At 38.9% G+C, this 25,823-nt stretch overlaps 1 protein-coding gene across 3 annotated transcripts in view; it reads left to right on the forward strand.

Annotated features, from left to right (window-relative positions):
- PIK3CA (phosphatidylinositol-4,5-bisphosphate 3-kinase catalytic subunit alpha) overlaps positions 1-25,823 on the forward strand; it is a 42,450-nt gene that overhangs the window by 6,614 nt on the left and 10,013 nt on the right. Inside the window, exons 1-17 of one of the 3 annotated variants that reach the window (XM_085069072.1) lie at positions 924-1,272; positions 10,031-10,445; positions 11,972-12,181; positions 12,852-13,102; positions 14,653-14,898; positions 15,752-15,837; positions 17,621-17,726; positions 18,793-18,945; positions 19,050-19,184; positions 20,660-20,784; positions 21,142-21,223; positions 21,684-21,848; positions 22,404-22,507; positions 23,207-23,378; positions 23,705-23,811; positions 24,320-24,441; positions 24,968-25,046. In XM_085069072.1, coding sequence (XP_084925198.1) covers positions 10,094-10,445; positions 11,972-12,181; positions 12,852-13,102; positions 14,653-14,898; positions 15,752-15,837; positions 17,621-17,726; positions 18,793-18,945; positions 19,050-19,184; positions 20,660-20,784; positions 21,142-21,223; positions 21,684-21,848; positions 22,404-22,507; positions 23,207-23,378; positions 23,705-23,811; positions 24,320-24,441; positions 24,968-25,046 — 2,495 coding nt within the window. In that variant the 5' untranslated portion in view covers positions 924-1,272; positions 10,031-10,093. Of the gene's footprint in view, positions 1-923; positions 1,273-3,422; positions 3,444-10,030; positions 10,446-11,971; positions 12,182-12,851; positions 13,103-14,652; positions 14,899-15,751; positions 15,838-17,620; positions 17,727-18,792; positions 18,946-19,049; positions 19,185-20,659; positions 20,785-21,141; positions 21,224-21,683; positions 21,849-22,403; positions 22,508-23,206; positions 23,379-23,704; positions 23,812-24,319; positions 24,442-24,967; positions 25,047-25,823 lie in introns of those variants that run through there. The other 2 variants (XM_085069074.1, XM_085069073.1) reach the window with 2 other exon arrangements.

Genomic DNA, 25,823 nt, shown 5'->3' on the forward strand with positions numbered 1-25,823 from the left:
ATTTATTTAAACAACAAAAAAGATGATTTTCAAGATAGATACTCTTCCCTAGTTGGTGTTTTTTAATGGGTGGAAATTAAATTCAAAACACTTAAGGTGTTGTTCTGTTCCAGGGTTAACAGGTCCTCTGTTCTATTCCAGAGTTAACTTCACCAGGCTGAAAACTGCTTTCAGTCTTTTTGACTTTACACACCTACAAAAACATTAATGAAATGTTTCCAAAGAGCTATCCATGTATTTAAAAAATACTTTCTTGTTTGTGCAGATGTGTAAAGTTCTCTCAATAGCAGTGACTGATTACTACCAGTATTTTTTTGGCTTTTTTGAAATAATGGCCTTTTGATGTAGTATCTTACAGAGCTCTGATTGCAGTAGTAGGCTGCATGTGCTTTAGTCTCAAACAATTTAATCTGGATATGAAAGTGACTTTCTAAACTGGGAAGCTGGGAAATCCTCGAACTACTGCAGAGATGTGACTGATAGTTACCCCTTAAATACCTATGAGCTTATGTCACTTCTTTGGAAAGTTCATGTTCACTGCAAACATTATATATTTAGACAAACACTAGCAACGTCTTTCAGATGCATCAACCACAAATTGCTGGTACCCTGGCCTTGTTAGAGAAACAGTTTGGGTTACAGTTTGAAGCAGAGGAAAAAGAGTTGCACAGCACCCAGCTTCATGTCTCTGTAGCCCCACACTTACCAAGCTTTTGTTGCATAACATGGTTGGCAAAGCAGATGCTGGAAGAAAGGGGTTAATAATATTTGCGACATTTGACTTAAACACTTGCTTAGGGGTGAAACTTGTTGCAGAAACACCAGGGCTGCCTCTGCACAAGCCACAAAAAGGAAGTTTTCTTTCTGACCCAGCCTGATGCTTTTCACAGGGACACTCCATTGTGGTGTATTACAGAACAAATGTGTGAGTGCACAAGCCAAGGAGTGGGGTCACAAAGAGGACGCTTGGTTTTGGGGGATATGCGCCTTGTATGACCCCCAGAGCAGACCCTTAATGACCACCAAAATAAGACCTGACCATGTGCAATGGTGAGGCCACGCCCACTCTCACCTCATGCTAATGAGGATCTGGAAAACCACGCCCACTCTCACATTTCATGCTAATGAGGAACCAAAAACCAATCTCACTCTGCCTCATGCTAATGAGGGATGGTATAAAAGTGACTCGGAGTGAACCACATGGGATTCTATCCCACTGTGAAGATACCCAGTGCCCTGAAGGACCAACAGGACACCACTGGATCCGTGCTGGTGACTATCTCCTGCTTGCACTTCCTTCTCTTTCCCTTACATGCTTAACGTGGCAGAGTAGTGTTGGTATTGTTGAACAGGCTTTTGGTCTCGTTTGCACCCTAATTTGCACAGGGGACTTTAACATCAGATCATGACAGCTGCTTCTAACAGTCGTGCACAGCAATGGGAAACATTAGATTAAAGACGCTGAAGAACAATGTCCCAGTTTACCAGAGCTGGTTTTGTGCTTCAGGCTGAAGCTTGTAGAGCCTACTGACACACACAGTCACCGTGAATCATGTTTGTTTGCACTTGTTGAACACAAATGCAAATGTATTGACGTCTTGAGCATCATGGTTGTGGTATCCAACCTGCAAGTGCAGAGGAAAGTGCTGTTCAACCAGCATCAATAGCTAGAACAAGATGAAACACTCCTTAAGCTTTCGGAGCAACTTTGGTTTCTTTGTAACGTACATGAAGCAGTCAGGTAAATTAACAAATCAGGAACTCAGTCTTGCAATGTTGTTTCACCTAGGAGGCACACACAGTTTTCCAATGTGCTTAGGTGCGATACACACATGTGATCTGTGACCTTTAAGGAGATGAAGCCTGATGGGAGCAATTAGTGGTGCCAAATTCTTTGCAGATGAATATCATCCCCACTTGGTGTGGGGGGTAGGCAGGACAGTCTTGGCCTGTTGAAAATAATTTATGGAAAACTGTTGCTCTTTACCTTTCAGCAGGGTTATCATCTACTGCTAAATAACTAACTATTTAGTTAATCACCATTGACTCTGTATCACAAGTGATAGGGAATGGGACTTCATTTCTGACTGATCCATGGAAAGCTGTGGTGTTTTCCTGTTGTGATTGTAGCTCGTGTGGAAGTAGACAACAGCTTCCACAGGGCAGGGTTTGCACGGAACTGGATTTGTTTGCTGCTGTCTTATTCCATGTGTCTTTGTGTAGGATAACCTGCTAAGAACTGTGTGAGTTTCAGCTGTTTAGAGGACAAGTGTCCTTAGCTGCTTAGAATTGAATGTTTTCATTACAGTGGCTGTGCCTTTGTGTTAACTCTGCTACAAACTTCCTTCTCTCAACAAATGGTTTTGAAAAGGGAGCTAAGGAGTAGCTCAACGGAGAAAGCATTGTTTTTCAGTTTAGGAGTTTAAACAAAGAGAGAAGTAAAACAACCTACTTCCATAGCTTTTGCTGAGGCATGTGGTTCCTTACAAATCCTCTAACATAAATGAAGTTACATGCTATCCGCTTTTTGCCAGTAAATAAAAGATAATGATTTCTGCCAATTGAGTTCAGTAAGTCCGTGCAGACTCAACCCATACTCCTGTTAAGTACTATTTTGCTACAGAAGTCAGTTAAGATAGAATAAAATGGAAAACTAATTTATATTTGGATTACAGAACTGAAACTTCAGTTTCTAGTTCACTGTTCTAGGCTCAGTATTAAAAATTCTTGAAGATGCAAGAATAGTGCTATCCACTGCCACTCCAAAAGTTTTTTTTGGTTTAGTTGTTTTCAGTCTGGGGTAACTTAATACAGCAGAAATCCTTTATCTGAATTTGAAGTTGCTGCCAGACTGCATCCTAAGAAGTGTTACATGGGAAGTAAACAAGATACTGTAAGTCAGTCTGAGTCTGATGTCTTTTTCAGCTGCTTCTTAATAAAGAAGGGGCTCACAGGGTGACTATTCTGTGTAAAGATGAATATGAATTAATAATTGAGCCCTCTTGATACTGTTGCTAGTGCTAGGGAGGAAAGTGTAGCTGTGTGAGGTCTGCAGTACCTCTTGAATTTTATTGTAGTTCTTTCCCTGTCTTTCTGGGTAGGGACAGTGGGAGAGGAAACCTTTCCTCTTCCTCAGTGCAACTGAAGGTTCATCGTGCTGCAGCAGTTACTTCTAAAAGCCAAGGTGACAAGGCTGGGGGAGATCAGCATTGGAAAAGGCCCTGGATCTGAGTTACAGGTCTGCTACACAGCTGCTCATGTGGGGTGGGGATTCAGACTAGACTGGAGCGCAGAACACCTGGATTGACTCTGCTCTGGTTCCTTGTCAGTGTGCCAGCACTTCCTGTTTTTAAAGATCCTGTTTACTGTCTGCATTCCAAATGTCCCAGGAAGGCGGAGGATGGGAAGAAACATGGAAAGAAAAGTAAACAGCATTATTTAAGGTGGATTTTTTATTTTTTTTTTTAGTTATGTAATCAGCATTTGTTACTTTTCAAACCTAGTTTCGTTAGTTACATTCTAGAGTAAGCTTTTGTTTACACTGTCAAAACTGCGTGTGAAAGCTGACATTGAAACCATTAATACTTGTAGCAAGGAGCAGAGGAAGCTTTTGTGGTGTGCTTTGGCTTTGTGTTCTTTCTGATGTTCGCATAAAACAATGTCTGTCAGCTATATGAAATGGAGTATTAAACAAAAATACGTAATCAGAGGAAAACCTTATTTCTATGGGTACAAAATGGTATGTTGCTCTGATTTTGCTGCCAAACTTTAAGGCTTTTGATATAAACAAAGCTTGAAAGAATTTGAGTGCTGCTCACTGACCTTCAGAGCTCCCAGCTTACTGTGGAGGAACAGCTCCAACCAGCACAGAGCCAGGTGGGAAGGCAATTCTCATCCTGCTGCACAGCAAGCCAAGCTAATTGCTGAAATAATGAGTAAGCAGATATGTGAAGTGTAAATAGATGATGTGTTGCTTTTCTCATTCTTTGTTGTGTTTTTTGACTACTAGTCCTCTAAAAATAACAAAATCCTGTCCTTTGAGGTGGAGCTAGAGATGGAATTACTGAATGATTTTGAACTAAAAGGAAAATTTAATTCCAGGCTTTCCTTTGTTTAACAAAGAGAAAAAAAATATCTGCCTTTAGCTGGAAGAAAATGTTCTAGGACAGATATTCTGCCTTTGGTATGTCATGGGATCCCTAGGGAGAAGGCACAGTCGTAGTGGGAGCTCTGGAGGTCAGCAGCAACTTGCAAATGCTTCTTTCTCGTGATCCTGTTTTCATGGCTCCCAGACAGTGAGTGAAGCTATAAACACTATGCCTGCATGGATGGGGGAGGGTGAGCAAGGGGATTTGAGAATAAGAATTCACAAAGGTCTTTTGGTTCACTTGAAGAGAAAAAAAATACTCCAGCAATAGTAAATCTTTTTAAACTGATCATCTTGGGTTTGTTTCAGCTGTTTGATCCTGTGTTTTTCTCAGCAATGTAACACACATAGTTCCTCCTGGGCAGTACTTTGTAGTGAGTTCTTCTTTTTTCAGGATGACCTCACCATTAAATTTATTCATAGCGTCTGAAAGTCACTAGGAGAATATTGTATTCTGAAAAAAAATCTGGATGTAAGATAGCTTTAGGGAGAACAGCTCTGAAACCTAGCTGCCCCATATTCTCATATCTAACTAAAGTCAAACTGCTTTTCACTAATTTCTAGTGAGGTTTTACCTTCACAGGAAAGAGTGATCTTGTATTTCTGCTGTACTTTTATTCTACAGATGTTGCCAATAATTTTAGGGGGCTTTAGCTCTGTCTAGAGATGGGCAAGTGTTCTCAGCACTAGTTTTCAAGGGCAGAAGAAGTAGGTAACTACAAATAAAAATGGTAGTGTTTGGAAATACTTGCCTGTTTCAGAAGGAAACGAAGTGCTAAGATGTTTTTGACAGTGTTAAATCCTCCTGTTTGCTTCCCTTAGGCTGCTGTTTGTGATCAGATAAGCAATTCTGGGTATCTGCACATTTTCTGGGAAATAAGGATGAAAGTAAGACATGACTGCAATGCAACAGTCTGCTGTTTTCTATTCTAAACAAAGCAGTATTTCTACCAGTTAAATCTGTGTGCAATAATGTTTTCATGGAAGACAGTTTCAGACATCTTTGTACTAGTCTTCCTGGATTCTGGAAAAGTGCCAGCTTGGCAAACAGGAAGAACAAAAGGAGAGTACTGAAAATATCTAGTCTGGGGCAGTCTTACTGTCACCACACAGCAGGTTTGGACAGCAGCAAATTAGACAGACAACTCTGCCCAGTTCTCTTCATGTTTTAGAGTGCCTGATGTGTCTGATGATGAGAATAAAACATTTTGGCATTTTAAAAGGTTGACATGTCTCTTGCATTCTGAAAAGTGTTGTTCCAGGAACACGGTTATTTGTACAAACTCACAGCTTATGTTTTGGGGATTCCACAGTACATTATAAAAGCTTATTTGGGGTCATGGCTGTAATTGATACTTCTGTCAGTTTGACAGAGAATCAGGAAAATCATATAACCTACTCATGAGTGTGCAGTAAATCAGAATCTATTAACAGTTGGATTGTTTAATGAGTAGAAGGCAATGCTAGGAGTCAAGGGGAAACTTCTACCTGGAAAAGAAATCAAATCCAGACACAAACCCTAATGAGCAGCTCTCTGATACCAAAGATGCCACAAATTGTTATAAAACGTTGCTACATCCTGTCTGTAAAAACACTGTGAGGGGATTTGTCTTGTGACTGGAAAAACTAATGGACTTCAATTAAAGTGTAGCAGTTTACTGAATGACTCATTCAATTTCAAATGTGGGCTGATAAAATTGTATTGAGTGTTTAGTCTGTCCTCTTGAATGGGGTTTTGAAACACTGGCTGATGTGTATAGCAGTGCAGATTATTCAGTACTCTGGGATGTGTTTACCTCTTTGCATAAGCATCCTGTACTTTATACTTCAATATTACAGCACAGCACACTTCTTGCTTCCTTGTATGCTTCCTACAGTTCTTGCTAGTTGGTACTTTAGAGACAGAAGAACTTCCTTGCAGAGCCTGGAGAGTAACTGTAGGTGCTTTTGCTACTGACAGACAGGCTTAAATACAAGTCTGCAAAGGTGAACAATAATATTTTTTTCCTCTAGATTGCCCCACTGACATGCAGAGTGTGTCTTCCTTTGTAAGGTGATAAAACTGTCATAGTTTATTGTAACCAAATTTTATAAACTTGGAATCTCTTATTCTTAATAAGGGGCTAGATCAGACAACAGCTAATTTTTATCCTATGAGAAAATAGTTTATAGGAATCAGCATTCAAATGATAAGTGTATCTGGAAGCAAGTAGGAATCTGTATTATGGAAAGTGTGTTGTTTATCTTCCTGCTGTCTTCCCTCATGTATGTTTATTCTTTTTGAATGGAATCTCAAAACTTGAAGTTGTTTTGCACAAGTCCAGGTGTCCCGAAGCTTTTGGCAGGGGAAAAGTGTTTAAGGTGCTTTAGGAAGGTCAGGGATTGCAGGTGTGATGAAGTATTCATTTGAAGTGTTTGCATGTCCCCTTAGCTCGATTTAAACAACATCTCTCTACAATTCCCTTAAAATTACAGTCCTTTTACTGTCGAAGAACATAATTGATTCTATTTATTCCAGGCAGCTTTCCAGATTTGAAAGTGTACACAGAAACACAAGCTGCCAGCTATACTTCAAAACTGTTTCTGTTTACATTCTTGCTTTCCAAATCCAAACCCTGGAGGCGTGCTTACATGTGCAAGCGAAATGAATGTGCACACAGAGTCACTGCATGCATCATTCCAGCACATGCCTGTATCCCAGCTTAAAACAAAAGCTGCTGTCTTGGTGCAGTTGCTCTAGAAATGGTAGATTTTGGGATGTCACATTTAGACCATTTGCACGTTTTTAAAGAAAAGGTATTGAGTTGTCATTTAACGTTTGAATTCTTTAAGGAAGCCAAGGTTGATGTTTATTTTGAAGAGATGCTTGGCTAAAAGGATTTACATTTTTGATGTATGTGTATCCCCCACTCCTGCCTCTGTTTCTTTGTTGGCAATTGCTGATGGGGAGGCAGGAAAGCTTGCAGTGGAAAGAGGCACCATCTTTGCAGCTGCTCTTGCCCAGCTCTGCTGCAGTCAGGCAACCCTCGGTGCAGACCTGCATTAGGCTGACTCCGTGGGCATCTCAGCAAGGAGCTGAAGCAACAGAAGGCAGCACAAGAAAGGGAAAGTGAGTTGTTCTCTGCCTCTTCCATCCATCTGACCCTGTAACCAGCTGGCTCAGGGAGCCCCAGTGGCAGCAGGATGAGGAGTGAGACCACATGCCTTGGGCAGGGTGAGAATGGGCTCTTACAATTCAGAGGAGCCTCAGCAGGATTGCTGAACTGAAATTAAAAGGCTGCTGGTATCAACTCAGTCTGTGTTGTGAATATTTAATTTGGTTGTGGTCCATCTATACTGTCATTGTTTGTGTGTGGACAGGAAAGCTCATATGACTGCATATTCTTGTTTGTTTTGGGGGCTTTGTGCTGGATAATGCCGTAACAGTGATGTGCTTCTGCCTGTGTTTGCAGTGAAGAAATGTAAATAGGCATGTGATTCAGTGATATGGAGAGGGAGCCTCGTTCATGCTTTGCCTGATCAAAAAGATGCCATTTAACTTGTGTAATTCTTTTTATCTGTAAGCTGAGGATAGTTATTGGGGATTGGGAACCCTCCAAGTTACTCTAAATGGTGTTACTTGGGTTCACTGGTGATGTTTTGTAATTGGTAAGCTTCCCAAGTTTGTCCCTAAATACACTGAGTGTGCTGAGAACTTTCCCTTTCAGCATCCGCTCACTGAGGCTATTACAATGATGAGGGAAATAAAACAGCTTCTTTAAGCTCTTTCTTAAAAAGAAGTCAGTTGCAAAGCCTTTCTAAATTTGCATGAGGTGTTGGTGGAAAAGCATTTTTCTAAATCTGCAGTGGCACTTCAGTACTTATGTGGATATTTTTAAAAGCCCAAACTATAACTACAAAGGAGGGATTAAAAAAGACAACCCTATTGCTGCTCAGAGTTGCTTAGGAAGCAGTGGATTTGGGAAAACAATTTCATTCTAATGTTTCTTTGTAAGAACTGAAGTGTGGCAAGAGCAGGTACTGGATGTACTTGGAAGAAAACTTTTCAGAAAAGAAACAGTAGTGCATAAGGGAGGATCACTCAATTTTTTTACTTATATATGAAATGTTATGTATGAATTTTATATATACGTAATTTAGTTCACATATACAGAAATATATTTTCTATAAATACACATTTTTAAAATTTGCTGAGCAAAGGGCAAGCATAGCATCTATTGGTTTTCCACAGTGAGAGCTTTAAGAAAGTTGATCTAACATAAGAGATGTGAAACTGTTAGTTTGTGGGTTTCCCTTCCTTTCTGTTGTTAAGAAAACTGAGATGCAGGGGAAGTCCCAAGAGGGTGTGTGACTGTAGTGATAGGCCAAGGAATAATGGGTGCAAACTGAATGAGGGTAAATTTAGGTAGATATTTGGAAGAAATTCTAGACTGTGAGGGTGGGGAGGCCCTGGCACAGGGTGCCCAGAGAAGCTGTGGCTTCTCCATCCCTGGAACTGTCCAAGGCCAGGCTGGACAGGGCTTGGAGCAACCTGGTCTGGTGGAAGGTGTCCCTGCCCATGGCAGGGGGGCTGGAATGAGATGGTCTTTAAGGTCCCTTCCAACCCTTAACATTCTATGATTCTGTGATGGGTCTCTCTAAAATAAATGAATGTAAAGATAAACAACTTTGTTTCATTACAAAAAAATCCAGAATACTGGTTGAAAGCATCAGGCTTCAGACCAAAGAGGAGCAAATATTTTGTAACATGAAGTGTTCTTCACTCTTGTCACAGGATGCCAACAGTTTGTGTGTGAAAACATTCTGAACAAACTCAGTAGTTCTTGATGGATTTCTTTTGCAAATACACAAATATTGCCTCTGGTTAAGGAAATTAAAAATAGGTAGGGATTAGGAGTGTTTGTTGGTCAAGTATGATTGTGTGCCTGCCTGGTAGTTCTGCTCTCTTTTTGGCATCTCCCCTCACCCACTGGGCTATAAAAAATCTCTGCTCTCTCCAGATTCTGGTTTTCTCATACTCTGTCTCATTCTCATTTCTTTCTCATTCTCATTTCCTCTGCTCTAAGATGGCATGAGCAGCCCAGCTAGAAGGTCACACGTGTTCTCTCCTTTCCTTTGGCCTGGCAAAGACATCCCTGCAGCTGCCAAAGGGAACTGGAACAGGGCATTGGCACTAAATAAAACAAGCCCAACTACAAAGTGTTAGTGGGGCTCAATTCTTCTGTCTCATTCATGGAAAAAAGGGTTTGTTGTTGGTGTAAGTAGCTTATACTGATCTGAAACAGCTACAGCCAAGTTTTGTGTGTATGTGGACTCTAAAAATCAAGTTTAGAGCTTTTAGTAAATATTTATAACTATTATGTTAGTGTTGGTTGAATACTTTAGAGCTCTCAGATGAGAAAAAAAAATGTGGAAGCATTGGTTTAGCTAAATTTAAAAGAGCTGGTGGTTTGCATCATCCAAATGTTAATAAATGCTTCACTTTCCAAATTAAAACTGTAGAGAGCTTGGCTTGAGATTTGGTTAAAATTTCTGTACTTATTTGACTATTAGGTATTTTCATCCCCCATGCTATTGAAGTGTTCTACTCATGAATTATAACATTCAGATTAAAAAAATCCTCTACTTCTAAGACTGTTTGTATATTGGTAGATTTTCCAAACTAGTGTGATTCTGCTATTAACTGTTTTGTTTGAGTAGATATTTAAATTCAAATACACGTTCTTAGGCATTGGTTTTATCAAATCTTTTTTATGAATGTAAAATATAGCCACGCATATTCATCTACAATTATAAATAGCATTTGAACAACTTTATCCGAAATTCCTGGCGATGTTTGTATTTTAAATTTTGACATTTAAAATTCTGATTTTTTTTTCTCAGGCTTGCACGTACGAAACACTGCTTGAAAAATCTTGAAGTGCAAAATTATTCCAAGACTTAAAAATGCCTCCGCGGCCATCATCCGGTGAACTATGGGGCATCCACTTGATGCCCCCCAGGATCCTGGTGGAGTGTCTCCTCCCAAATGGAATGATAGTGACTCTAGAATGCCTCCGTGAGGCCACCTTACTGACTATTAAACATGAACTCTTTAAAGAAGCAAGGAAGTACCCTCTCTATCAGCTCCTTCAGGATGAATCTTCTTACATTTTTGTAAGTGTTACACAAGAAGCAGAAAGAGAAGAGTTTTTTGATGAAACACGGAGACTCTGTGACCTGCGACTGTTTCAGCCTTTCCTGAAAGTTATTGAACCAGTAGGTAACCGAGAAGAAAAGATTCTTAATAGAGAAATAGGTGAGTTTATCTTTTTTTTTTTTTTTAAACAGAGCTAATCTGTTCAACTGATTATTCTCTTTGAAATACAAAGAATTGAGATGGGTTGTTTGTCACCTGTATCTGTCACATTTGCATTTCGTAGCTTTCAGTTGTTGCATCAAATGTCCAAAGATGCTGATCATAGTAAAGCCAATATTTGTAAACCACAAATGAAACTTTTTTTTTTCTGTCCAGTTTCAGTCTGGGCTCTGTAAAACATATTTATAGTTGCCTGTTGGTTAGAGAGTATGTTTTTGCTTGTCTCTTATTAGCAGTATTCTGTATTATTCCAGAGCAAAACATGTTCTGTTGTTTGGGAAATCATAATTTGTTATGAAGCTTACAGAATTGTAAATTCTGGATTTAACTACAAATCTTAAACCACATCTGTGGACACACATTTTAATACTGCTCTAGCTTGGCTAGAAAGTCAAATTTCAGAAATGAGGTTTTTTCACCTTTCCCCTTCCCCCTTGTGGCAAAAGAGCATAGGGAGAGGAGGGAAAAAACCACCTGAGGTTGGAGAGGCAGAGGGGAGACAAATTGTGATGTTTTGAATTATCTCTGGAGTAGCCTATCATTTTCCATGATCCACTGAGGAAGCACAGGGAATCTGGCATTTGTTCCAACATCTTGGTTAAATTGAGGCAGTACAAAGAAACCCACTCCTGTTTCATTGCTAGTAAATGTGTACTGCAGTGGCTGAGACTTGTCAACTGGAAATACTTGTTCTGAGGTACTCCTAATTGTTAAATTATTTAATTGTGACGAATGCATCATAAGTAAATTACTTCTGTTTTGTAAAGCTCAACCTGTTCAGGACATGGGGAAAGCAGTGGTTAGGTAACCATGCAACATGACAATTGAAAGTTTCCATTTGAACACTCATGCATAAATGATGATTTATCCAAGTAATCTCATTAAAGTAAATGGAATTACATCTGAGACTGAAGAACTGAAAGAAATGGACTGTTATTACATGAATCTGTGTCAAAGAGCTTAAGTTTAGTATCTCTTGGAGTGCTTGGTGCAGTTCTTAAATAATGTAGGTCATTAAAAAAAAATTAATAGCTGTCATTCAGTTGTAAGCAAAGTTGATTATGGTCCTAATAGTTACCACTAATCCTGTCAGGGTTTGAGAAAAAATTGGATTTCACAGCTCCTCTGGTCCATTTAGGAAACTCTGTGCTGACTTCAAAAGAAATTTAGTCCTGTCCTTTTCCTTCAGGAGGAATGTTGGCTGTGAGAGTGCTGATTTAAGGCTTCCAGGATCACCAGGGAATGTACACCTGTTTTCTAACCTTTTCTGTGTCTGCTGAGTGCACTTAACTTTAGACCTGTGTAGTTCTTGAATGATGTAAAACAATTACGTATACAAGTAGAAGCTGGCAAATATTTTAGGCTGTGTTTTGCTTAAAGCCAGCTTTTTTTTGTGACTGATTGAAAAAACCTTTAGCTGTACTTGTCAGTTACAATTTTTTCCTCATGCTCCTCCAATGCTGCAGGTTTTGCTATTGGCATGCCTGTCTGTGAATTTGACATGGTCAAGGATCCAGAAGTACAAGACTTCAGAAGAAACATTCTTAATGTCTGTAAAGAAGCTGTGGATCTTCGAGATGCCAATGCACCACACAGCAGAGCACTGTATGTCTATCCTCCAAATGTAGAGTCCTCAGCTGAGCTCCCCAAACACATATACAACAAACTAGACAAAGGTGAGGGCAATATTTACAGCAGAAACATGATGTCTTTTCAGTGTTTGAAATCAAAGAGTACAGCTGCTGACTTATGCAAATCATTGTTTTATGCAATGTATTTAGTAAACTCCAGCAATATCTTACACTTTAAATTATTCAGAATAATTTTCTTGATGGACTGTACATTGAAAAAGTTATTTAAAATTGCACTATTCTAATTGAATCTTGAAATATAACTCAGTAAATTGAGGTGACTTTTTTAATGGTTGGGAGCAGCTTGTTGGTTTTGCAGTTTTCTGTGGCTTTCAGATATCTAGAATTAAATAATGCTGAATCATTGAGTTACCTTGCAGTCCTCAAATACGAAAGAGTTAGTGCTGTTTTCTTGAAGGCCAAGTAGTCAGTAGTTTTCAGTTAATAAAAATATTCTTAACCTCAGGGCTAAAAGTTTGAATTTACACTAGAGTCAAAAATAAACTTAATGCATCTAGTTCCGTGCAGAAGTTATAAACGGTCTCTCAGTTTGAGCTATGAATCTTGTTTACATCTTCTTTTAATAGTAAAAGCAAATCTCTGTGTTGGGGAGGCATGGGAATTGTTTGGTTTGGGGGTTATTTTGGGTTTGTGCTTTTTGTTTGGAAACTGCATTGAAAATGATAGGCCTAACATTATTTTACATTTATTCCAGGGCAAATTATAGTGGTGATCTGGGTAATAGTCTCACCAAACAATGATAAGCAAAAATACACCTTAAAAATCAATCATGACTGTGTGCCTGAGCAAGTTATTGCTGAAGCAATTAGGAAGAAAACTCGAAGTATGTTGCTGTCATCTGAACAACTGAAACTTTGTGTCTTGGAGTACCAGGGCAAATATATTTTAAAAGTCTGTGGCTGTGATGAATACTTGCTAGAAAAATGTCCACTGAGCCAGTATAAGGTGAGTAACATAAAGAATTTCTTTTGAATTACATTAAAATAACCCGTATTTGTGGGGAAGAAAAACAGTCAGTATTAGGTCTGTCTTTTTCATTAAATTAATCCAAAACACAGGAAGTGACAGTGTGTGCACATTTAAACAAATTGCTGATCCATGTGCTTCAAAAGGGAGAGGGGGGAGAAAAGGTAGTTTAAACTAGAATTTGTATCACTAGTGTAATTTTTCTTCTTCGAATGTTTCCCTCTAACATTAATGCTAAATCAGAGGTAGATACTTTCAGAAATATCCTAGATTTTTGATGGCAAGAGATGAGCTGTATTTGAATGGTGCTGATGTAATAAAAGAGGAAGTTGGATCAGATTGTAAATTATGAAACAACCATTGCTACTATAAGTCTAGTCCTAAAGGGGTGGTAAAGGGAAAATTCTTTTTTCCCATTACATCTTTATCACTCCTTCAAGAAGATAAAAATGTAAACTTCCAGCTCTACAGAAATCATTGCTAAGCTTTCCTTGTGTCTGTCTGTCCTTCACTGCCTGGGTTTGTTAGTGCTGGGAGTGTGAGACAGAACATGGGACAGAAGAGCACCTGAGCAGCCTTCTCTGGAGCAGAAAGCCATGTTACCCTGTATATTTCCTGACAGGCTGCTGCAGCTTCCTCTTGGAGAAATGTATTGTTGTCATAAACTGCTCCCATTCCTTCGGCTAAAATGGTTGACACTCTGATCTTCAGAGCAGTGGAGGAGAGAAGGAGGGGTGGGGGATCCTGAATAATGGGAAAAGTATCTCTGTACTCTGGGAGCTGGGGAACAAGTGCTGGCATACATGAATAATTCTGCAGAGTCATCTGAAGATCAAACACCAGACCTATTTGATCTAGCGTGGTTTCTTCAGAAGCATCTGGTCTGCCTTTGCTGTGCCCCAGCAGAGCTTGCTCATTAACTCCAGGGCTGGACCTGTCCTAACACACTGTATTTTGTGGTAGTTGCCAGACTTAATGCTCTCAGCACTCAGACCTGAATGGACAGGTGAAGTGTGTCAGGATCAGTGCTGAGCATAAGGTAATGAGCACAGTTGAACCAAAAATGAGTGTGTCTGCTGCTTACCTTGTGCTCCCTGCCTGGGACTGGCAGGATCAGTCACCTGTGCTTCACTGCAGGCTGGTATAGCCCTTGCTGTTCCAAAACAGCTCCATTGCTTCCAGGAGCAGCTCAAATCCATCTGCTTTGTGCAGAACTGTGCTGGGGCTGAGGAGCTCCACAAGCAACCTGGCTTGTCTTTCTGTCAGCTCTCTCCAGTTCAGCCTTCCATTGTTGTAGATGTTCACATCTCAACATGTGTGTGAAGTGTGGCTGTGTGACCTAACCCAACGACATGTTTAAACTGCTGGATGCTGTAGCTGTAAACACTGCACAGGGTGTGCATGCAGGACATGATAACCTCTTCCAGTACACTTTCACTTTTCCATTTTCCTGAGTATCTTTCGGTTTTTACATTATCAAGAGTGTAGGCTTTGAAAAGACACAGCATTTTGGTTTTGTTTCCTTGCAGTACATAAGGAGCTGTATCATGCTTGGCCGCATGCCCAACCTGATGCTGATGGCAAAGGAGAGTCTGTACACACAGCTGCCCCTGGACACCTTCACCATGCCATCCTACTCCAGGAGGATCTCCACAGCCACACCCTACATGAATGGAGAGGCTACAACCAAATCCCTCTGGACGATAAACAGTGCTCTCAGAATAAGGATCCTCTGTGCAACCTATGTAAATGTGAACATTAGAGACATAGACAAGGTATGGCACTTGCTGTATGGCATCACATGGGGCTTTTCAGCAGCTCATGGTTTTCCTCCTGCACGTTCAGTCCTGTGTTGACATTGAAGAGTTGTTATTTAACATGTTAGACAATGATACCACTTTTTTCCTTCAATTGAAGTATTTAATTCTAGAGAATACACCTGTGCTTTAGCGACTGGAAAGTTTTGTATACTGCTTTAAAAGTGTGAGTTGGGGTAATCAGCTAAATATTCTGCCTGGTGGGTGCAGGACTCAGTTTGCATAGCACTTAGGAAGAGTATGTAATGGATAGGAAAAGAAAACCCATGTTGTTATCTGTCTTCTAAGTAGTTATGTTTAAGAATGTATTACAGTAATTGAGAGTGCTCTTGATGGGGGCATGCTGGGTACTGTGCTGTCTTTGTTTATGGAAATAAAGTGTGGGGTAATAGGGGACAAAAGGCAGATGTGGGATTCAATCCCACTGAAGACGTGTACAACCCTGGCTCTCTTTTCTTGGAATTTCTTTCATAATACCTTGGCACAGGAAGAATTGAGTATAAATCCCATGGAGATTTTTTAGTGTTCATCTCAAATTTGTTACTGTATTTTTTACAAACTACTTTTGCAATTAATGAGGAGAAAGACCAAAACACTCTTTCCAGAATTATATGCTTGTATACTGTGCTTCACATCTGACGGAGCATGAATTAATTTGGGCTGGGGAGTGGTGGGGCTGTTTGGCTTTCAGTTTTGTTTTTCCATGCTGAAAATGAAAGGATAATATGTTCTAATCATGGTATGTGTTAATTGAAGTGAAAAAAATTGTTTATAGCAGCATTTCAAAGACTAATATGGATGTTGTTTACAGATCTATGTTAGAACAGGTATCTACCATGGAGGGGAACCTTTGTGTGACAATGTGAATACTCAGAGGGTACCTTGTTCTAATCCCAGGTAAGAGGAATCCCTGAGTGACTGTAGAGAACCTGACTTTCAGGGCATCATAAATGATAGCACTGAAGGAGTAAAGACTTGATCTAGGCATTACTCAGGTAGAGCTCCTTGCTGGAAATCCTTTACCTTAAGTTTTGTAGAACTATAGTACATAATCCTATATATATATAAATATTATTAATTTAATTCAAACACAAGCATTTTGTCTTGCATGTAATAGTATAATTTCTTTACTGAACAGATCTGTTCTACATGCGAATTTACATTGCTGAAGCACCAATATAATTCATATATACAATATAATTCATCAGTCACAAATTAATACTGGGAAACCAGCAGAGCTCTAGGGAACTGAGCTCTGGTTTTGACTGTGGATCAACAGCAGATGTTGCAGTTCCAGATTTCACTTTCAGCATGAGGCTGAAAGTGTGTTGCAGATTGGTTTTGGTGAGTTTCCTTCTGAAGGAGAACCCACTGAGTGTGGAGAGAGGGTTTCACCTGCTGACATGGAAGTGACTGCCAGATCAGGGCTGATTATTTTCAGGATGTTTGACAAACCATCAATATTACCTGGAAAAATAAATCACCTGTACTTACAAGTGCAAAAAGAACTTTTATGTGAGCAAATATAAATATTGGGGCCATCTTTTAGCCACCTGTTCTCTTTACTTTAACTAATGAGGAAGTGTGAAATTTCAGCACCTGCTAGGATTAGATGCAAAGTATGTATGCAGAAGTAATCCTTTGTTTGGATTTCATAATTTTCTGACTTCATGTCTTTAATAATAATTTTTGAAACTCTTATTTTTACCTGTACATTTTCTATGAATATGATTAGATTTTATAATTAAAGGACTAATAATATACATAGTTGGTGAAAAATAGGCTCTCCTGAGTTGCCCTGAATACAGCTGTACTTGAACTGATAGTTTAAACTATTTTAGAGAGAAAATCTTGGAAAGGTGGGGAAGGTTATGCCTTGAAAACATGGATATAATCACACAGATCTGTATTATATGAAATGAACTCATAAGAAAAGTGAATTATAGTTTATCTGCCAATTTCTTTATTCTTAGAGAAGGGCTTTCACAGTTACTTCTTTGTAAAATTGCTTTCAGTAGCTACAGATACATTGAAAAATTAATGCTGTCCTTGGAAGCTGCTGCCTCTTTCAACTGAGAAAATTCTGTATGACAATCCACTTAGGGGAAGAAACTGGATTCAGAAGTTCCTCTTCAAAAGCACAGTTCTACCAACTGAGGGCTAAATTCTATTTAGGGAAGTTCATGAAAGCAAAATCAAACTATTCCTGTAGAGCCAATATGTGCTCTTATTACTCTAGTAAATAGAAAAATATTTGAGTTAGGAATATTGCTTTGGATTTCCATGTTCTATCCCCACCTTGCAGATATCTTTTTATGTTTGGCAGTTCAGGTTTAGTTTGGTTTTGAAAGCTCTTTTTTTCAGTTGCTTTTTTTCCCCTGAAGGGAAAACTACTTCACAAGCTAAACCTTACATCAGTGTAGTGTATTTGCAAATCCATTATCTTCAGATTGCAGGAATTGAAAGTAACTTTTAAACAGTGTTGGGGCTAGAAGGCTATCGGGGAAGTTTCCATTCCCAAAAGCAGTGGATGTGGCCAAATGCTGATGGAGATCCTTTTTCAGTAAGCAAGTATGCTCTTTATTCAAATACACAGTTTAGGAATATAAAAAATTCCTTTTGGTTGATGTCTCCACGCTCTCCTTTAACCTGGTTTAATTTTGCCTTTTGACTCTTTCAGGTGGAATGAGTGGCTGCTGTATGACATGTACATTCCTGATCTCCCCCGTGCTGCTCGGCTCTGCCTTTCCATCTGCTCTGTTAAAGGCCGCAAGGGTGCTAAGGAGGTAAAATACCTCATGGATTTATTATAATAAAGAGCCAAAGCTACTGAAATCAGGTTTGGGAAGGTATTTGGTAAATGCTGTCCTGGCAATGAGTCTTAGTGTAATGTTTGATTTGAATCTGATTAAAATAGGGGGGCTTCTTTTCTTGTGGGGTTTTTTTCTGTTTGGAAGTCAAACTACACAGAAAAAAGCTTAGCAGTTCAGCACTGTAAATTGTGTCTATGGTGCATTGCCAGACATGAAGACCACTGTTGGATTTTTGAGGTGGAAGTGCTTTTAAAATCAGTTTTCTAAAGCCATGTTACTAACCTATTTATTTTTAAAGGATGATATTTGTACTTTTAGAGTTGAATTTTCAAGTAAAGAAAATTTGTAGTCTGTTAGCATTTGATGCAAGATCTCAAATAGTACTTTTTAAGAAACTACCTGTGCAACATTTAATTTTAGCCAGCAGCATCATTACATTCTGGGTTTGAGTGTGTGTCACAGGTAATATATAGGGGGTTTTGTCTCTCAGCAAGTTTATGAACCTTACAGAATCATTTGGGCTAGAACAGATCATTAAATATCATCCAGTTCCACTCCCCTTCCACTATCAAAGGTTGCTCCAAACCACATCCAACCTTTTCTTGAACACTCCCAGGGATGGGGCAGTCACAGCTTCTTTGGGCAGCCTGTGTTAGTGTCTGACTACCCTTATGTAAAAACCCATTTCTTTTGTCCAACATCAAAATTCTGGCCTCAAGCTTAAAACTGATGCCCCTTGTTCTGTCACTACAGGTCTTGGTAAAAAGTCTCTTTGTCAAAAAAATTTTTTCTGTCATCTTGATTTTTTTCTGGTGTGAGGAAGACGTGTGCATGTGTTTACAATTCTTCTGGTATCATTTTGTTAAGGACTGCCGTGTCAACCATTCATAGAAAAACATGGTACAGCTTCCACAGCCTGCTTTCTGCTAATCTGGGAATGTAACAACTTGATCTGGGGTGAAAATGTTGTTTCTCCTGACTCACTCTGCAGTAATCCATAGATGACACTGAAAAAAAATCATATTTTAATCTCTTTAAGGAGCACTGTCCATTGGCTTGGGGAAATATAAACATGTTCGATTACACAGACACTCTTGTATCTGGGAAAATGGCTTTGAATCTTTGGGCAGTACCTCATGGGCTGGAGGATTTGTTGAATCCTATTGGTGTTACTGGATCAAATCCAAATAAGGTATTTGCATGCCAGCTTCCCCCTTAAGAGTACATTTTCAAAATATGCTGTATTCTGATTGCTATCATTCAGCAGAAAAGGTAATCTGAATTCCCTTTACCTAGGAAACTCCATGCTTAGAGCTGGAATTTGATTGGTTTAGCAACCCTGTAAAGTTCCCAGATATGACAGTGATTGAAGAACATGCAAATTGGACAATTTCACGGGAACTGGGATTCAACTACAGCTATGCAGGGCAGGTAAGGTGAACTCCTCCTCCAGGATGAGCTATTCAAATACGAAAGTATTATTTACTACTTTATTTTACTCAGTGTGTCAGCAACAAAACGTCTTTTATACATCCACATTTACTGTCAAATCAAGAAATCAGTGTGTGCATAGAAAAGTGTGCAATATACTCTCTTTATATTACCAGTAAAGTGACCTAATGCTTCACTGACTAAGCAAAACACAGAGAAACTGTCTTACTGTGTTTTTGACATTTTTTGTATCACTAATTCAGGTGTTAAGCTACTTAGTTTAACTTTTGAAATAGTGTAATTTTCCTTAGCTGATACTGTTTTTCTTTGTTGCATTTTTGTGTTTCTAGGTGGGCTTTCCTGTGTAAGCCAAAGGTGCTTTGAACTCTTTCCTGTCTGTTTTATGGGCTAGTTATGACCACAAATACAAGGAATTTTAAGGGAATTGATTGGCATACACATGGGTGTAGTCCTTTATCTCCCTTCTTCCACAAAGAGAACTTATGCATTACAATTGGCTTTTTGGTGAGGCTTGGAGCTTTCTTCAAAGGACTTGTTTGGATGATTAAAAGAAGTAAAAATAGAAAAGCAGTAAAGCTAAAAGTGCTCTGTATTTAAAGCCACAGCTGTGAAATTGGTTGGTGTGTTTTACATTTTCTTCTGGAGGCTGGTTCAGAGCCTTGAGTTTGCCCAAGAGAGGTCAGTGGTCTGAGTGAAGAAGAGCCTTGTGGTGTGAAGTTTCACTGTGCCAGAGAGCTTCCAGTTTAGGAATAAACCTGTTCTGGGGTTATTTATACTAGTCCTGTCCCAGTGTATCCTGAAAAATGGGTTGTGGGCATTTGATTTCTCTTGATACTCAGCAGGAAGTCTGTCATAGAACAACATTTCTGCTGTTTGTGCTGTGACTGAGCAGGGTTCTTAATAAATGCTTAAGGACAGCTCTCTTCTTGGTAGATAACATTCCACAGGCTCATACCTGAGCTTCTGTATGCTCAGCTCATTGTTTTGTTCCATCTGGCAAAAATAAAATAAAAAATGGTGAGAAGGATAAACTCACTTCGCTGACAGCATAGTGGTCTCTACAATTTAATTTTGAAAAAAATGCTAAGGTAGAGTAAGGTCTCAAATTATTATCCTGTCTATATTTTAGAATAAGAAATAACCAGTCTCACTTTGCTGCATTGTGTTGTTCATCAGATGTCAACTGCTGCTATTTCTCCACACATCTGATTTACTTAAAATGTACCTCTTCTTGTCCCAGTAGTAACTAAAAGCAGTTGTAGAGATCAAAGGCCTAGTCTTTTATCTCTCTGTCTAAATTTTAAGTTCTCAGTTATAACAAATGGATACAAGAAGATAGTATTGCCTGACGTAGGCTGTAAGGGCTGCTCTGCTGTTAAAATACTGTGTTTCATGTGTGTGGTTTGGCAACAGAAGGAATTGTATTGAGGGCTAATATGCCACTGTCTCTGCAGAGTAACAGAATAGCTCGGGATAGTGAATTAACAGAGAGTGACAAGGAGCAACTGCGAGCCATATGTACCCGAGACCCATTGTCTGAAATCACTGAGCAAGAGAAGGACTTTCTCTGGAGACACAGGTATTGGAAATCAAAAACCAAACCAAAGAAAAACCCTTCTTGGCATCAGCAAACTTCACCCCATTCACTCCAAATTTGTCATGAGTTTTGCTCCCTTTTCTTCCATGTTGTGGAGATGGTGTTTTAGACAAGGCTTGTGAAGCCTTCTGCATTGTGTGGCTTGGTTATAAACCCATGGAGAAAAGCAAATTGTTGAATGAGTTCCCATTTTCCCTATTACTGCAGTTTTACCTGCATGGATGGATCCTGACAGCACCTTCCTGACAAAGGAAGAAAAAGGTGTAAGACTATGGGGACATAGTTGATGGTTGTCAAAGCGAAAGTGTTTTGTACATGCAACTTCTTCCTCTTTTGCAGACACTATTGCGTAAATACTCCGGAAATTCTACCCAAATTACTTCTGTCTGTCAAGTGGAATTCTAGAGATGAAGTGGCCCAGGTAACATAAAGCACTGAAGAAGTCTTAAGTTTTTAAGAAGCTTTAAAATATGCTATTTTAAAGAAAACTTGTGGAAGTTAGAAACATGTTATGTATGCATGATACATTGAATGAATTCTCGGAGTTGCCACTATGACAGATGTGTCTGGTCCATGGTTCTTGTTCTTGAGCTCAGTCTGGGTCTTAAGAGTTCCTCTTGCTGGCATTACTTGAATCCCTCTTATGTTGCCAACTTGTCAATTACAGTTAAATGTGAGGTTTTGTTTCCATTCTTTTTAAAGTGGATAAAACAACAAAGTCAACTGGCAGCTAAAACCAGATTGTTGATTGAGAGGACAAGCAAGTAAACAGCTTCTACTCATATGTAGTTTGTGTCTGACAATACCTTCTAATGGCTGTGTGTTACAGCATCTTCCTAAGCAGTTCAAAGGTGTAATGTGTTTGGATTTCTTGCCCACAGATGTACTGTTTGGTAAAAGACTGGCCCTCAATCAAGCCAGAGCAAGCAATGGAGCTCCTGGATTGCAACTACCCAGACCCAATGGTGCGAGCTTTTGCAGTTCGGTGTCTGGAGAAGTCCTTGACAGATGACAAACTGTCTCAGTATCTAATCCAGCTGGTACAGGTATAGAACATTTTTTGGCATGTTTGTTGTCTTGTGTATATTCAAAGATCACAGAGGCTCAAAATACAGCAGAAGTTAAGTTGTGGAAAAGGTCGTCAAAAGTGTGTTTGCTTTGTGGATGATTTAGGAGGAGATGAAATGTTGATTTTTCTGTAGTGCTGTGGTTTTGCTTGTTGGTACTAAATGCCAGAATTCTGCAGAGATGCAAAACTGTTCTACCAACTGGAACAGGCAGCTATTTCAGCTGTCCTAACATATGGGAAAGGATAAGCAGAAGCATCTTCTCAAAATTTTGAGCAAGTTGAGGCTAAAATATTTGGTAACAGTAAAGCAAGCATCAGATGGTAAGTTCCTGAAATAGAGGCAGCCAGTGTACAGTTGGCATATATTGTTTAAAGCCTAACACTTGCAAGTATTAATACCAAGATCAGTCATTCTAGAAAAAATAATGTAGAACATAGATGGCTTTTTATTTAACTGCCTTTAATGTGTATATTGTTCACAGAAATAATAACTGCGCCTGATATTTTTTATTTTCTCTTTATCCTTAACTAGGTTCTGAAATATGAGCAGTATTTAGATAATCAACTTGTGAGATTTTTACTCAAGAAGGCACTGACCAATCAAAGGATAGGACACTTCTTCTTTTGGCATTTAAAGTAAGATTAATGTCATCTTAAGTGCTGGTGGGATTCCTATTAGCTCTAAACAATTAGTTGTCCTAAAGGTTTGACATACTAAATGTCCTTTTTTAGGAAAATATTACCACTTAAAGATTGGGTTATATTTGTTAAGAGTTTTAATACATAGTTTGATGATGGAAAACATGCCTTGCAGGTTCAAAAGCTACTTAATAGTACTTGTACTTGTACTTCTTTTTATCTAATGATGATTATTCTAAAAACAAGGTAGTGTGACACTGCTGAAAGCCTCCTATATTGTTAGCTGCCCAATTCCCCATCAGTTTTTTCCAGAAAATTTTACGAATATGTAAGGCCTAAAGAAAGCCACCCAATTCAGCAATTTTGCAAAAAGCTTAGTAAAAGCTTTATTTTCACTTGTTTATTAAAGGCTTATTGTGGGGCTTGATAGCTCAGTCTACAACATACTGGGTTGTAGCTAGAGCTCACCTAAAAATTCTGTTTTAAGCTGATGTAATCAGACACAGAAATAGAAGCAAGGCATCTTATTTGTGCTCTCAGTTTTCTACTTGCCTTGGTGTCATCAAGGATAAGGGAGGCGATTGTCTGAGGGGATGTATTTTAGGACTGTATGAAGATATCACAAGTATAGCTTCATTTTTGGCACATCTAAGTGGTCTTGTATCTAAGCTGCAACTGTTCTTCCTCCCTGTGTAGGTCTGAAATGCACAACAAAACTGTCAGTCAGAGGTTTGGTTTACTTCTGGAGTCCTACTGTCGAGCATGTGGAATGTACCTAAAGCATCTGAGCAGGCAGGTGGAGGCTATGGAGAAGTTGATTAACCTCACAGATATTCTCAAGCAGGAAAAAAAGGATGAGACCCAGAAGGTATCAAAAGCTGTCCTTATATCAAAAGTGTTGCTGTTGAGTCAGAGGAATTACTTAGGAGTGTTCTATTTGATTAGCTAGGAAGGTGTTAATGCTAACTGCAGTAGCTATTATGTTGTCCTAGGAGCTGCAGTATTTTCTATGCAATGTCATTGTCTAGCTCTCAAGGCAATAGAGCTAAAGGTTTCAATATGTGTAATACGTAGCTGAGCAAAGTTACTTACATTAGAACTGTGCCAAACCATGCTTGAAAACCAAAACTAAAATCTGATACCTTCATTTACTTAAAACAGTGTTCTCAAGACATGACTGTGCTTATTTATCAGGTACAGATGAAGTTTCTTGTTGAACAAATGAGACGGCCAGATTTTATGGATGCCTTGCAAGGTTTTATCTCTCCTCTTAATCCTGCTCATCAACTGGGAAACCTTCGGTATTGTATCCAGTTTTGCAGTTTGTCTAGATACTTAAGTAAATGTTTAGTAATGGTAACAATATCAGTGTTGAGGTTGAGTGTTAACTAATTAAATATTAGTATCTTCAAAGTTCACTGAATAGAATTTGTAGCAGAGTAACGCTTAGAGTACAGTCATTTCAATTTCATCATTCAACAAACCAAGGAACAACATGACCTTTAGCTGTTCCTTTAAGGTGCAAGAACTGCAGTCCTTTTGCCAGTTGTCAGGAGTACACACTGCCAAAGGAATATTTACAATATTCCCTTACAACACAGCTCTTCTGTTGGTCTTAGCAAATGCTTAACATAGCACTTACTAATTTGAGTCTGAAAGTAAAAATGGTGGATTGTCAGTTAACTTTGCTTCTTTAATTTGGTGCTGATTCAGAGTTTGACCAAAACTCTGGGAGAACTTAGTAGCATTAGAGAAACATGGTATAAGAATCAAGTTATGCCTATTTCATAGAAATCTTATCTCTTTTAGGCTTGAGGAGTGCAGGATAATGTCATCTGCAAAAAGGCCGCTGTGGTTGAACTGGGAAAACCCAGATATTATGTCTGAATTGTTATTTCAGAACAATGAGATAATATTTAAAAATGGAGATGGTAAGGAAAGATAAGTTTAATTCACAAGCTACATATCTGTCTATTTTCCTAACATATTATTTAGTGGTTATAAAATAGTGGTTAAAAATAAATTAAAACATTATCTGAGCTAAGCTATTTTCTTTTTCAGAGAGATTAAGATGGACAAATCAATATTTATCTCAGTCAAGTCAAAATTTTATATGTTCTAAGATGCTCGGTCTGTCAAGGTGGAACATGATATTATTTAATGTTTGTTCTTCTTACTAGAAAATATCTTCAAGATATTACAGATGTGTCATCTGTGATTCTGTTGTCCTGGTTACAGTGTGTGTTTTTAAAATCACCACCACAAGCTTATATTCATTTTTCTTTGTTTAAAACCTGCTTTTCTCTATTGAGGGAACAAAACCTACACTAAATTATGAAAACCTCATTATCTTTAGATGTATTTAGACATCATTTGGGGGTGGGAAAGTAAAGTAAGATCTAACCAGGGATTCTGGTGTTACGAAATTTGCAATTTTTATGTATTTGATTATTTCAGACTTGCGTCAGGATATGCTGACACTTCAGATAATTCGAATTATGGAAAACATCTGGCAAAATCAGGGTCTTGATCTTCGGTAAGCATTAGAGGTCATTCCCAAGCCATACTGATCTTAATGGTTTTGGCATTGATTTGTTCCCAGAGATTGCTTCTGTTTTCCCAAGGGTAATAAATGAAATGCTATAAATAGATATGTTTGTGCATGTGAGAGCAATATTTAATTTTTTCAGTTAACTAAACTACTGGATTTTATAAACAAAAGATCATATTTGGAAAATACTGAAGTCTCATTCAAGGGGGTCTGAGTGAGCTATCTACCAGGAATGGATAAAAGAACTAAGGCACAGTAGCCACATTGTGACCAAGTGATTATGTCTGTAGGTTTGGCTTTGAACAATTTGCCAAACCCTCAGCCCTGCTGGGCAGTGACTTTTTGTTGTTGGTATCTTCAGTCCACACAGTCGGTCTTGCCCAGTCTGCCTGATCTTCTCTGCCTTCAGACAGTCTGTGGGTGCAACAGCTTCTGCAGGACATTCAGGATAAACTGTTCTGCTTTTGGAAAACCTAGACAGGTTACACTTTCAAATTTGTGTTTGCTGTGTGGTACATTTTTAGGTGGGGACAAAGGAGCTGCCTCTGCACTGTCAAGAAATCCCCAGTTTTCATTTTCTTATCTAGCCAAAAGGACCTACTGGTCTATGTTGTTTTTCATGGGCTACAGTTTTGTCTCCAGTACTGGAATGAGTGGCATAATTATGTCTTTGTCTGAGAATGTTCTGCAGAGTTACAGTTGTCCATGTCTTAAAGAATAGCCAGATACAGAAATCTGCAAAAATATATCTTCTGCCACCTC

Source organism: Lichenostomus cassidix, chromosome 9 (genome assembly GCF_008360975.1).
Source record: "Lichenostomus cassidix isolate B80296 chromosome 9, HeHo_3.0, whole genome shotgun sequence".
In the NCBI taxonomy this organism is placed as follows: domain Eukaryota; kingdom Metazoa; phylum Chordata; class Aves; order Passeriformes; family Meliphagidae; genus Lichenostomus; species Lichenostomus cassidix.